The sequence below is a fragment of the Triturus cristatus genome, chromosome 2_2 (assembly GCF_964204655.1).
Source record: "Triturus cristatus chromosome 2_2, aTriCri1.1, whole genome shotgun sequence".
Lineage (NCBI taxonomy): Eukaryota > Metazoa > Chordata > Amphibia > Caudata > Salamandridae > Triturus > Triturus cristatus.
This window is the reverse complement of record NC_140582.1, coordinates 105498843-105513759: the sequence shown is the minus strand read 5'-3', so window position 1 is coordinate 105513759 and position 14917 is coordinate 105498843. Positions and strand designations below refer to the sequence as shown.

Here is a 14917-nt window from a genome sequence, read left to right as displayed (position 1 = left end):
GTAGCAGCATCCCCCCCCCTCAGCGCCTTGAGACCCTCACGGGTAAGTAGCGTGCTTTACAAATTCACTGATTGATTGATTGATTGATTGAACGAGGAGTGTTGTTCCGGTTGTTATTCATGATGGAAGAGAGAATTAATTTTGAATATGCTTGGGAACGGGTGTCTTGCAAGCACCCCCGGCGTTTGGGCTGCACGTTGCCATCACGCAGAGTCGAAGAAGGAGATATATATATCTGCAAAGTGCTCTTGAGTGATCCAAACTGTAATGAACAACCATCGAGTCAATGCCTGGTGGGGCTGACCCGAATTTGGCAATTGCTGTACAAGGTTACCTAGGCTATAACCCCATTTTGATGTATTTAGTGTGGTGTGTGTTTTGTGTATTGGGTGCAGTGAGTAACAGTAGATCTGGGGAAGTGAAAATGTATTTTCATTGATTGGTGAGTTTGTCTGTGGTATTGTAAATGGGAAAGTGGGTGAATTGAAGAATGCCCCATAGAATGACCATTGGAGTGTAGAAATGAGTGACAGAGTGCCTGAATGAGGAGTGGTTCAGTGCATGGATCGAAGCTTTCATTTATCCATCCATTAATACACTATTGGATTCACCCATTTGCCCCTCTACAATACCACCCTCCCACACACACTCATACATTCAAAAACTCACAATCAACATTGAATATGTGTTTTCCATTATACGCAGGCACCTTCAATGTTATCAGTGAGGTTACTCTACATGCAGTGTCACTGATTGCCTGCATTCATTTGTAGGTCATACAATTTTACTGCTACTCCAACAATGTACAGGACTTAGTTAAGTTGAGCCTATCTCACTCAAACTTCTCAGTTACATTTTCACAATTGCCATGGCTGTTTGTAAATGAATGTCTTCAATAGTCTAGAAATAGATACAGACCAGACTGTAAATATAGTGATGGAAGAATGTGCCATGCAGTGGTCTTCTTTAATCTGGCCTGAAATTCCCAGAATTTCCCTATGCCCATACTCTTATTAACTCATAACGCTCTCCAGAACCGTAGAGTTTGATTGAATTGACATATGCTTTCACCATGCCAAATTAGTAGAACCTTTTTGCCATTGACTTCTCCCTACAATATAATATCTACTGCTGCCTTGCTTGTAATGGTATGATACAGAGATGACACTAATAACATCCATTTAGGCTTTCCTATATCATAAATACTTTGTCTGCAGTAGATTTGAAATCCCAGGGTCTATCAAATTTTTGGACTTAGCAGATGCAACTATGATTAGTCACTATTGCCCCCATTAACTTGCTCCCTGTTGCTCGGAGAATCAATGTTAATGCAGAAGACGTTTCCAGGAAGTTTGATTTGGCATTCGTTCTTCAGGGAGATAAAAAACTCTGTCAACTTGAGTAGTTGATGTTGTAGTCACTTATGATCCAGCATGGTGAAGTGGGACAATTGTGTTTGGAGAAAGAGGAGGTGGTCTGTGCTGTTGGAAAACAAGGCCCAACTAGACAGGAGTTAAAAAAAGCTCATGTCAGAGGTCTAGCACTAACATATTCCTTTGGTAGGCTGGAACAAAGCAAGCAGTCAAAAGTTCATACCACGGGAGATACTGCTTGGAGCATTGTCTCACATAAATAACAAACAAAAACTGGGGCTTTATCAAAATGAGTACAGAGATTCAGGAGCTAAAGTGATGGCATCAGTGCCAGCCACAATCTCCTCCCCTTCCAATCAACCTCCCGACTCCCTTATGACTCACAGGGGCCATCTGTAGTTTGCTGTCTTCTGTGGTGAGTGATAGTCTGGCTAACTAGCAGGCGATGCACAATGTGTTGACAGATTTGGCCTGCTTACTATTGATACTTACATACAAGTAACAGCAAAAAGGGTGAGGCGGCTGGTCCTTTACACTTCAAACAACAGGTCTTTGAAATTCCTGTGGTGATTGAGGAACCGGAAAAGCTGATTGGATGTCAAAGGCTGTTGCTGAATTGGTTGGCCAATGATAGCACCTAGAGGCATTGCCTTGTGCAAATGCAGATTAAAAATAAATAGCATCAAATAAGAAGAGTGGCTGACAGACTATGAACATCATGCCATCATCGTATGGTTGAGATGCCCTAGGGCACCACGACATGTGAAGCAAACATTATGGTTAAACTACAATGGTGTGATGGAATAGTAAATATGGAGTTAAGGGTCTTGGTAAGAGTGTCCATGTGAGCGTTCCTTTTTGTACCAGTAATCAATCTGGCTGCGGCATTTTGGCAGAAGTATTTTTTTGTTGTAGAGGAGCTAAGGAGTCTAGGATACTAGATATAATGGAATTATAAAAATCTGCGAGGACATGAACATCTGTACTGTCTGCTTGAGAAGATAAGGCATTTTTAAAGCAGGTTGCTAGATCTTCAGTGTTAATATTCCTGAGGTCCCTTTTTCATTGCTTCATTTTCTTGTTGATCCCTCCTCTGGGACACCTCCCTATTGATAAAGAAGAAGCTGCTGTAATGGTCAGACCAATCACATGGGCTACTGGAATCCAATGTGATGGTGTTTCCTTTTGATACGATGAGGTCCAGAATTTCTCCATTGTTATGGGTTGGCCTGTCACAAAATTGAGTCAGCTCATGATCCAATAGGATGTATTTTCAGCAGTTTACTGCTTGATCATTAGGGCTAGACCAGTGAAAGTTGAAACCTCCCAGCAAGATTTGGGACACTGAGGAGTCATCATTGGACGAGATGATTTCCATTATTTGTTCACTGGAGGAAAGATTGTCTCCAGGGGGTGATAGAAAGTGTGTAGTTTGCATACAGAGAGTGGTTGCTTGAGATGTTGATGCATAGGTATTCACTGGAGGTCGGAGTGATGGTATCTGATCAGGAAACTGAGAGTGTATTACGATGTGTACACACTAATCCTCCAACCTGTTTCAAAGATTTGTCAAGATGAATTATGTCATGGCTAGGCGGAACTAGGAGGTCAAGGAAAGGAGTGGAAGAGCCATTTAGCCAGGTTTCCCTGAGGATGATGATATCGAGATCATTGTGTAGGATGAGGTCTAAGATATCAGAGCCGTGTTTACTAGCTGATCGGCAATTGAGTAGTACGTATTTCAATTGTACAGGCACCTTGGGGGTAGGAGTCTGAATGATGTTCACACTCTTGAGGTTGTCACTATTTAAAACTCTGAGGTTGTGTGAGGGTTCCCTATCTGGGTTGGCGTAACGGGCTTAAATTTTACCCAGGGAAGTCTTGCCGGTGTCTAGTGGGTGGGAATAGGAGAGAAGTAGATCATATACATCACTGTTTGCTAGATCAGCCTTCATTCTTCTGGAGCAGAGGGGGCATGTTGGAGGGGTAAGGGTTTTAAAGTAAGGTGAGGGGAGTGTGTGTCAAGGACAGGAACTGCGTGAGTAGGGACTAAGGGCAGGTTCCCTAGGGTATTGAGAACTATGAGCAGAGGTAGATGCTCGATTGAGAAGGCTTTCAGTTCATGAAGCTCATCGGAGAGATGGCTCAGGTGGAGAGAGATCTCGTCGAGACCCGCAGCCAGGTCTAAGTGTTGGTTATAGGATAAGAGTTGTGTGGAGAGTTCCAGTGGAGAGCCGGGGCCTTGAGGGATAACTGGATGGTCAGAGGCGCCAATTAAATAGTCCAGGGGCGCGAATGAGTCAGTGATGACTTTTGTAGATCCTGTTTGCCTGGAGAGGGGAGCCAGGGATGGAGGGAGGGTGGAGGGACAGGTGAGTGGCGGATAGGAGGTGGACGAGGAGAGGTTGATTGGGTAGGGTTGGATAGATTCCATGGAGGGCAATCGCCTTGGCTCAGACAGAGACGATGGTTGGTGGTGTTCCACTATTGCAGAGAACGGTGAGTGTGGCAGTCTAACAACACTAGATCTGTCAACCTACCCAGTGACTGTGACCACTGACGAGCTAGACATTGTTGTAATGGACGCATATGTAATCTTGCGTGGGGAACTATGGCAACGCAAGAAGCCAACATCCCTGGGATACGCATGACCACCCTTAATGTGAGCTGTTGGTTGGTTTGAAACAGGGAAAGTATTGTCTGATAGTTTTGAATTCTTATGGGATTTGGGTAAACTAATCTTGATTGTGTGTTGAGGATTGCTCCTAAGTATGGTTGAATCTGTAATGGTTCTAAGTGAGATTAGGGTATGTTGAGAGTAAACTCCAAAATATGGAGAAGATCTATTGTCATCTTAGTGTCCTGTTGTCTTTAATAAGCCAGTCATCCAGGGAAAGGAATACGTGGACAGTTTGTTTTCTCAGATATACTGCGACCACTGCTAGACCTTTGGTGAACACTCGAGTTGCAGTGGTTACCCCGAATGGCAAAACCTGGAACTGGTAATGTTTTCCTAATATGACAAATCTTAAATATTTTCGAAGAGCTGCGTGTATTGGTATGTGAAGTAGGCGTCTTTTAAGTCTAATGTTACCAGAATGTTGCCTTGTTGAAGAAGTGGAATGACACCCTGTAAGATAACCATGTAGAAGTGTTCTGTTATGATGTATTTGTTTGAGGGCCTGAGATCTAAAATTGGCCTTAAAGACCTGTCCTTTTTGGTGATTAGGAAGTACAGAGAGTATGCCACTGAGCCCTGATTTTGAAGAACGGGCACTATAGCATCTTTGAGGAGAAGAGCTTGATCTTCCTGTTTGCCTAATGTTTTAATGCTTGTGTCATCCTGTGAACACGAGGTGGAATGTTGGGAGGAGTGGTAATGAACTCCAGACAACTCTGTACTCTGTCCCAGACAGGTGTTATGTGATCGGGAGAAGATAGGATAGTCACTGTTTTGTAGAGGGTGTTGCTCAACGTGGGGGAGGCAACCAAACCTCTATTTCTAGTATGGTTTCCTCTTAGGAGCCACAGTAGTAGCCCTTAGAGTATAAGCCTTGACCTTGCTGCTTATTTTGGGAGGTGTAAGTTTCAGAAGAGGTGGATCTTGAGGCTCCACGGTATCCTGTGCGATAAAAAAAAACACAAGTAGCAGGTGCTTGAAGTACACCATAGCTTTGGCCATCTCGGTATCTTTTTTATTTTTTCTAATTTGAAATCGACCTGAGGACCAAACAGATATTCCTTATCAAAAGGCATGTTTAAGAAAGCTTGTTGAACCTCAGGCTTAAACCAAGCCAAGCGTGTCACCAAAGTAAAATACTAGTATTTACTCCTCTGGCTGCAGTGTCTGCAGCATCTAATGCACACCACATGGAAGTGTTAGTGATAATTTTACCTTCAGAAACTAACTATTGACCTCATTTTTTGTGTTCCTCTGGGCGATATTGAAGTAGATTTTCCATTTAGTTCCAGGGGACACGGTCATAGCGTGCTAGGAGAGCTTGCGAGTTGGCAATATGCCAATGCTTGGCAGCCTGAGCTGCAGCTCTTTTCCTCGGAACCTTTATCCTTTTGCTCTCTTTTTCAGGAGGCTGCGTGTCTCCAATGGCCTGAGAGTTGGCGCGCTTGTGTGCTGCAGTAGTAGCTAGGGAGTCTGGTGGTAACTGTCTTCTAATGCGAATAGGGTCAGATGGCGTGGGGTTGTATTTCTTATCCACCCTAGCCGTGACAACCCTAGCCCTAATAGGACCTTTAAATATGTCCTCAGTATGCCTAAACATACCTTTTAACATGGGCAAGTATTGGGTAGCCCTATGTGTGGTGGAAAGTGTGCCAAAGAGGAAGTTATTCTCTAAAGGCTCTTTATGAAGCTCTACATTGTGAAAAGCAGCAGCCCTCGCTATAACCTCCTGGTAAGAGGTAGCATCTTCAGAAGGAGAAGGGCGTGCAGGATAAATTTCAGGGTCCGTGTCATAGGGTCATTTCCCTGTGGCCCACCATACCCACTGTCACTGTGAAGACTATTGTGGTGAGTCATCCAGTGGCTCTCCTGGAGGAGAAGGTAATGCAGGAGAGTGTGGAAGATTTGGGGGGGAGATGGTGGAGGTGGAGTTGGCATGGGAGGTGGAAGAGGTGGAGGGCTGGTAGCTTTGTCCATGGTTCGTTCTTTCAGGAGGAACTGGTATGTCTAAAGCTTCTCCAAAAGTAAGCTTCCTTTTAGGTGGTGGAGGAGAGGAAGATGTAGCCAGTATACGTCCAGTATGCACCTGGATATGAATCTTCTTCTAGTGCATGTCCAATTTCTCCTGTAACTTGTGCAGGATTGGTTCCACCTGTGTTTCGGAACGAGCTTGTAGGTCGGCTGGAACTGCTTTGGCTCCTAAGCTTTCGGCTTAGAGGTAGACTGTGCACTCGGTGCCGAAGAGAAAGATAATGGCTGTCAACTTTGTACCGAACATCAACTCAACGGCGGTTGGTGGTCTCAGTCCGAGGATGCTGCAGTAGATAACTTTGACTTCTTATGTGCTTTCGGTACCAAGCTCAAAGGCGGGGCATCTGAAGCGTGTTTTCGGTGCTAGCCATGGCTAGATAACAGTGGTGGCCCGGGAACCGGAGATTGTGAGACCAGAAGTGCCAAATGTTTTTGGTAGGATTATGCTGGTGGATAGGAGCTGGGGCAAGCAGAGCTGGAGTAATGTCCTCTACCTCAAAGTCCTCTTTAAGTACAGAGCCCAAAGTTTCATCTACAGAGAGTGTTTAATCCTTGTCGACCAATGACTGCTCCTGAGCATGCTCCTCACCAAAGATGTTGGGAATGTCACTGGTGGCTCTGTAGGACATCTAGAGGCGACTAGCTGTCCAATCCCGAAGAGGTCTGTGTGAGGGTACTTCGCATGGCAATGCGGAGAGAACTGAAAGGTCGTGCGCTCCATTTACCAGTTTAGCATTTTTGGGAAGATTGGTAACATTGGAGAAGGTAGGCCCCAAAGGGCACCGTCCCAAAGGGGTTTTGGTCAAACAGAGTCGAACCAGCAGAGTTTTTAATGGAAGTTGCAGAAGGAAAAGCACAAGTGACAACAATACCGTCGAAGGCAGAGAAAAAGAACTGGAGAATTTAACCAAAATGGAGTCAAAACACGAGCGGAGGCACACACGCCCGAACCCTATGGCAGAGAAAAGAAAATCTAACAATAGAGTCGATGCCCATGCGCATTACCATCAAGTGCTCAACCTCGTGACTCGAAAGACTTCTTCAAAGAAAGACAACTTGCACAACTCCGGACCCAACACTAGATGTCAGGAGTATGCAGAGCATGTGTGTTTACTGCCACGCATGCCATCGAAGAAGTAATTATGCCTTGCTACACACCTAACTCAGTCATAATGGCCTATAATTTGGAGTGAGAAAGGCAGTCCAAAGCTGCTGTTAGGTACATGAAGGCCAAATATATAGATACCTTCTTAACTGATGCATACTTGCCTGTGACTAAGCTCAGGTTCTGGGCATTGATCTGCAATGCCCAGGTCTTTTTTGAAACCACATTGGGTGTCAGTCAAAATGTCATACTCGGCTACCCAGTCCTCGAGCCTCTGTAGTAAAATACTGCCCATACTTTTTACAGTAGGATCTAGTAAAGATATGGGCTTGTAATACTTTGACTGAGCTTTACCCCCTTTTTTATTAATGGATATGATTACTGAGCTATTCCATGACACAGGGGGGCCTACCTTAACTATTACGTTAAACAAGTTGGTCTGCATAGCGGGCCACACTGATCCAACCTATCAGAAAAGACATCTAGTGGGTCCTCATCCAGGCCATGGGCCTTTCCCTTCTTACTTTCATCCAATGCCCTACGGAACTCAGTCAACTCAATAACGGGGGAGGGTATATGGATTCTATAGAGTTTCTTAGCCTGTCCTCTACTTGACCCTCCATGGAGTCCTTGGTGGTATAGATGTTAGAAAAACAAACTGCCCACTGTTGTTGGGGAATATGGACTTCAGTAGAGGGACCCATGGGTCAGAAAAAGTAGAGGCATTAGCCACCTGCCAAAAAGTGGCACTATCTTTATGCATACTAGTTAAATGCAGGGCATTCCAGGCATCCTACTTTATCTGCTTTTTCTTAGCTGCCAAAGCTGATTTGTAAAGGGCTCGTGCATTCCTAATTATCTCCACATCTCGGGTCTAATGTGTAGAGCAGTGTGAAGGGCTGTGTGGGCTTTGGCGCATACATTATCAAACCACCCATAAGGCTTGTGTGGAAGAGGTTTTCTAGAGCATATTGAGGACTGCCTTATATTTGCCGAAATTTCAATAAATGCAGACCTAACCAGATTGGCCTCCACTTCTGTATCAAGGCAGGTATCTACCTCTACACAGTTCTTTTGGATAATGGAGGTTAGGAAATTATTTGTGCTAACCATGGCCCACTTTAAGGTAAAACCATTTTTATATGTGAAGATGGGATAATAACTAACGTTTACGGCTGTGTTTTATACAAAACCCCAAGCCCCACCCTTAAACTTTGAGCCGCATGAACACTGATTGAAAGTCACTGACACTGTAACTCAAGGTTTTAGAGACCATGATAAAATCAATAATAGATGTTCACTGCTTGCTTGAAAAGATAGGTGCTACATTTGGGGAAACTCTGCCCATTTCATTGGTCAGATTATACTTAACTAAAAGGTTATTCAGTTGTTTCCATAGGAGTTATAAATGTAATGCATCAAGTCCTCATCATTTGAATCAAGGAAGCCACACAGTGGTGGACATTAAAATCACCTACACAGAATACTCAAAGAGGCTTAGGTTGTGCACTGATAATCCCTTGAAGAGACTCATCCAAACTGAAAACCACCTGACTCCTTTGACAATGAAAAGTTATTTAACCCCTTCCCTGCTCATGACGGAACCACTCCGCCATGAGCCACGGGCGCCGTGTGCTCATGACGGAGTGGTTCCGTCATGCTACGGCCGTTGGCGGCCGCTCCGCCCACGTGGTGCTAATTCCCCGCCTGTGCGGGCGATTATCTCAGTGGGCGGAGTCGTGACGGAACCACTCTGTCATGAGCACAGCGCGCCCGTGACTCATGACGGAGTGGTTCTGTTACAAGCATGGGGGCGCCGTGCTGCCCCCAAACCCCCCCAGCGCCGCGGCAAAATTCGTGCCGCGGCGAAGGGGTTAAAAATTTTACCATAATCAAATACCACTCTCCTCAGCTCAAAAACAAGTAAATGAAAAAATGTGGAATTGTTTCAAAACTTTATGAGCTTCACAGGGAAAGTATTTTAGATATATATTTTGCGAGACCTCCCTTGGCGCTTCCAGAATGAGAAGGCTGGGCTGGTCTGAAATACAGCACGTAACTTTCAATGTACCTTCCCTGCAGCACTCATGATTCTTGGAAACAAAAGATATGTTTAAATGTGTTCTCTCCAATCAGCCATATTCAGCTTTTTTTTAACGCTGCTATGCTCCATGATGAAAGTCCCATGCCATTTGCATCAAACATAATACTATGGAATGTCTCAGTGTTGATTAGACTATATGGCCTAATGAATAGAGCACTGAACAGATTTGTCCCGGTTTTTAATGCTCATATTGCTGGTTTTTATCTTTATTGTTTTTATGTGAAATATGTAAACTGGGTTGAATTTTTTTAATGGAAGAAGGTCCAAATATAATATGTATCTTTTATGGTTATTTTTAATATTCGAATAAAGATTATTTGAATTTGAATTTGATTAGACTAGGGGATAAGATCTCATTGGTTATGATGGGCACATTAAGTAGGGGTAGCGAAGACAGGTCACACTTTACAAGATAAGTCCCGAGGGATTCATATTTACGCTGCAACTTATTTGAAGGGAGTCAATCTTGCCTTTAAGATCGCTCAGACAATCAAAACTATTACCCCCTCCTCCAGTCATTATCATATTGTGGGCAAGATATATCATTAAACTGTGAGGAGTTTTGGATCTCCATAGATGTAGCCATTGTACAAGGTCTTAAAAAATATCCTAAAGGTACGACCATGATGGTCTTAGACAATATGTGGGTATCAAAGCAGACGTGAAGGATCTTCTTGGCCAAGGCAGGCTGACGAAAATCTATTGCAATACAATTTCTTGTGTTTGCCTTCACTCCACTGCTTACCCAATGGGCCCTTCTAATCATAATCATATTTTGAAGCATATCATTTGTTAGACCCACCCTACATCTTATCCATTGTATGCATTTGTTTCTAAGTTTCCTCCTCGTTTCTTGTGAGTTCTCAGGAGGTAGAGGAACCCCCTACCATCACCAGTACATAAGGTGCTGACTCAGGAGGCAGATCCAAAATAGTTAGTGACAGCTTGATAGGTTTGTCAGGGAGGGTCAGAGGAGGTACTTGCCCTATATTGCAGGTTGTCTGATCTTTAGACCGTCCAGTACCATTCTGTGCTCTAAGTTGTGAAGGTTCCTGTTGATTTATCTTCTGAACTTGATTAATGACCCCTGCACAGGTCAAATCAAGTTGAAACCAAGCATTGGCTGAAATGAAGGGGCTGCCCCTTACCAGAAAGTCCCAGCAACTGTGGGTTACTATCTAAAAGAGATTCCACTGAGGACAGTCTTGCAAATATGGAGGTCAAATGAGATGTAATGCGCTGCTCCACTGCTGCAATGAGGGCCCTACATTGATTAACCACAGTATTTTGGAGGGACTAAAGGTCCGGGTTAGGCAAAGTCTCCAAGCTAGCAGTGTCAGATGTGATAGGCAGCTTCGTAAATTGGGCTCGTACCACCCGTGGTTTCAATCTCATTTTAGGAGGTGGGACAAGGACCTACTGTGGGGAACTGGGAATCATAGAATCCATGCAGGCCTTTACTCAGCCAGTTGTATTTTCCCCTCCAAGAACATTGAGAGAGTCTGCAATTTTTACTCATAAAACCTAAGTAAAGGGGAATTCACTCTGGAGCTCAACCAACGATTAAGCTGTTTTGATGCTTGCCTCAATTTTGGCATCGGCATTACTGATCTCTTTATTCATAGTCCCCATGGCTCCTGATAAGAATTTTTCCAATATCCCAGTGCCCCTAATAGAGATCGTATTTTTACTTCATCTTACCCATATTATGCAGGTAGGGTCAGTCAACCGATGGAGTAACCCACAAAAGAATTAAGCCAGAGCACATCATGTTCAAAATTACCACCATCCAACCTTAAGACTGTCAATGTGGGGAACAAAACAGTAGCATGGTTCACTAGTAGATATTCTTCTTTTCAACAATTTACTCAGCAAGTAATCAATGCATCTCCACATTCATAATCATTCCATTCAGTCATGCCCCTACTCACTCATCCAGACGCTTGCCCATTCACTCACTTATCCATCCATGCATTTCCCTACTCTTCCACACACTTTTTCACCACCTTCGTTAATTATGAACGTGAATTTAACATTGCTATGCATTCACCCACTTTGCCATTTATCCATTTACCCACCCACTCATTGATCCGTTCACCAACTCATCTTTCCATTTCTCCACTCACTCACTCCCCCATACATCCACTCATCCAAACAAGTTCCCACGTACTATGTTAGATTGTCATAGAGTGAAGGGAACAACCCTTGTGCATCATATGCAGATTCCGATAAAAAAAAATCCGTTCCTTACTATGCAGTAAACTGACAATAGTAACATTTTCACCATTTTGTCAAAAATGCATGCCTCTTTTTGAATGTAAGTTGTTTCTGTTTTGGTTTTCTACAGCTGGGCAAGTCAGTGGTGGCGAAGGTTCGCATCCCTGCGGGCACTGTGATGACTCTTGACATGTTGACAGTGAAAGTGGCTGAACCACATGGATTGCATCCAGAGCAGATTTCCCAACTAGAGGGTAAAACAGCCAAGAAGAACATCGAAGAAGATGAGACTCTTACAGAGGAAGTGGTAGTAGAGGACATTTGAACTTATCGAGAATAGGAACTTTTCCTTTATGGACTAGAGAGCACCATCTCTACTACATGTTGTTGAATGAGTAGATTATGGCACATATAAGTGAAGTGGATTTCTGAGGAGATCATTTTTTGTCAAATTACAGTCTTTACGAGGCTAGAAAAAAAAATGTGAGTGGATACATGGATGGATTAATTGGTTAACAAACAGGTGAATGGCTGGATAAAAGGATGGAAGTCACTGTTTTGTTCAATTTTCAAGGTTTTCAATTCAGATCAGGGGCTAAAAAGACAATTCAGATTTTTTTAAATGTATTTGTCATTTTGTCTTGCATCTTTAAAGAAATTATGTGAGGGCAAGTCAGACTTCAGATGACAACAGCAGAGGACACAGTTGTTCTACCATGCTCTTTGGTGAAGGTGGTTGAGGTGGAGGGAGGGAACATGAAAGTATTATCATCAAGTAATAGAATTTTGTAAACACTTTTATTTTTGTCTTATAAATTATGAGGGTACAATAAAGTAGGTGTGAACGGCAGCATGAAACCAAGAAGACACTAAGACCTGCTGATCTGATGTTCATCTTAACTATTGGATGCTGTTCAGAAGACCACAATATTAAACAGGACTTTAAGTTGTGAAATATAGCGAACATCTCTAACAATTGTGTATGTCTCTGGTTGTTGTGTTGTTCACATACAAATGCACATCTTACAGTTGATGTGATTAGCTGAGTTAACATACAATGACACTCGAGCCTGTTAAAAAAGTAAACCTTTGAGGGCCTTCTCACTGAATGATTCCACCATGAAGAAAACTCCTCTCTATTAACCCCATTTTATATTAATTTCAGATGCACCGTAAACATTCAGATGCATAATTCGTGGCCCACACCAACAATCAGACATTCTAGTCGATTGTGTCAAGGTTGCCAAGAACTGCAGACTAGTCAAGAAGCCATAAAGCTGTTAGTTGACAATCACTCCAGACTACTTGGTCCTATAACAGCACACACACATTGTGTCACGGAACATCAAAAATCTGACAACAACGTGCTGAAGAACGGAGAACATAAGTCAAGTTAACAAGTTGGACTACATTACTTCCCTAAATAACTTGGACATGACTAACATAATAACAGGCAACTAGAGATTTGACAAGGCAATAGGATTTAAATTAACCTATTTGATCAAAGAATTAAACACCTAACCAAATTAAATTTTTAGAACATTTCCAATGGGTGAGGAAAAAAAGGTTGGCTAATAATATGAAACATGTCCAAATTATTCCCACTCAAAAGTACTGAAAGTTTCATCCATTGTAAAAGTTTAAAGGCTTTCGCCTCTGACCTTTTATAACAAGGATGCTGTTAAGATTCTTCAGAGGCATTTATCCATAATGAACTGAAGAAATGATGGAAGAGTCTTCAAGTTTTCTGGATTCATTTCTTCTTCACCTTGAATGACTTAGGAAAAACACTCAGGGGCCTATTATGATGGCAGGTGGATTGCCACAGCCTGGCCGGCAGTCGCGATCCACCGCCATCACAACTACATTCACCCCCGCCACATAACCATGGCAGGGTACTACGGCAGATGGAAAGTCCGCCTGCCGCTTTTCCACCGGTCGGCAATCCGCACGATTGCCGGCTGGGTGGAAAAGGCCCACAATATGGTGGCGGTGCCTTGCAGGCACCGCCATCCATATTACGATGCTGGCAATGGGTATGCCTTTCCATGTCAGAGACTCCACCATGGAAAGGCATACGGTAAATCACTTTGGGGGCCCGTTGCAAGCCCCCGGGGGGGGTGGAGGGGTGGGTGGCTGCACTTGGGGGGTACCTATGCACAACATGCCACTTTATCATTGTGGCGGGTGCTGCTTATAGCACCACCCGCCGCAATGATAAAGTTGCTAGATGCGACCTCCATTGTGGCGGTCGCTTCCTAATTGGCCTCGCGGGACCGCCGCACCTCTGCCGGTCAGTCCCGTTTTCAGATACGGTGGCGGGTGGACTTTCGTAATGGGGCTCTAAGTTCTGGTGAGTTTGATATGTATTTTTATATAATAAATGTTTTGAATTTACATAATATTAACACATAAACACGCAAATGTTATATGAAGAATTTAATCCTGTTTATTCGTGCTACACTGGCATTATAGTCAATGTTGGCCTGAACTTTAAAAAGGCTAATGTTGGCTGCCATCTTGCTTAATGACACGTACATGTTTATTTCTAGGCAAGCTGAAGTTCCAGTGCTGCCTAACACGTTTGCTGTGGAGAACGTCTTGAGCATCTGTCGACTATGCAATTGTATCATCTTGTTTTATTCTGATTGGATAGCTTTCCTGAGAACAGTGTGTAGGTGTGTGAAATGTTTATATTGTGCTTTAAAGATAGTGCACAGCTATATAATCCTAACTTTACTACTCCTAAATGCCTTTTGTGAATACCAAAAGTCGTAAAGTTAGGATTTTGTCTCAGACTACTTTTGTGAATTGGGCCCTAGGATTTTTAATTGGCATGAGGACTGGACTTGATACAATCACTGGAACCCTCAGATGGCCATAAGGATTGAGAGACTGGCTTTTAGAGGTAGGTTCCAACTACTGCTTCAAATTAAAATATTTTAAGGTATATACAGGCTTGAAGGATGATAAAAAACATTTCAGAATCGGAGTGATTAACCTCAACCAACCATATACTTTCCTCAAATCAAGGGTGAAGTAAAAGACATTCTGGGTCTCTCTTGCAGTACATGAATGCTATCAGCAGGCCCTCAAACCTCTTTGTGACGTTAGTGTCCAAGAGACATTTCAAGCCAGCTGGGCTGAAAGATTTTTTTGGTCTCTAGGTGACTTTCGTTTTTGAGCAAGACTCCCCATTGGTTAAAATCAAATGAGCTTTGCTTGTAACCTCCTTGTCTAGGTTTCTGTGAGAGGCTGGCCTGGTATCTGATGTACACTTTTGTAAGTGGACACCCTGCACCAGTCCAGACAACCCTTATGGTGATTTAGGAGGTCTTAGAAAACCTTAGAAAGCTCTCTAAGTGATAGCTGTGGAAAGCAGCCTTCAGGCTTAGTCCAGAAGGAGT

General features: G+C 43.3%; 1 protein-coding gene across 1 annotated transcript in view; it reads left to right on the top strand.

The window, feature by feature from the left end:
• The window catches only part of LOC146861954 (N-acetylneuraminate-9-phosphate synthase-like), a 296132-nt gene extending 283663 nt beyond the window's left edge, over positions 1-12469 (top strand). The window contains exon 6 of the mRNA XM_085641117.1: positions 11641-12469. Within this exon, the coding sequence (XP_085497243.1) occupies positions 11641-11835 (195 nt within the window). The 3' untranslated portion in view covers positions 11836-12469. The remainder of the gene's footprint in view (positions 1-11640) is intronic.
• The last annotated feature ends 2448 nt before the right edge of the window (positions 12470-14917 follow it).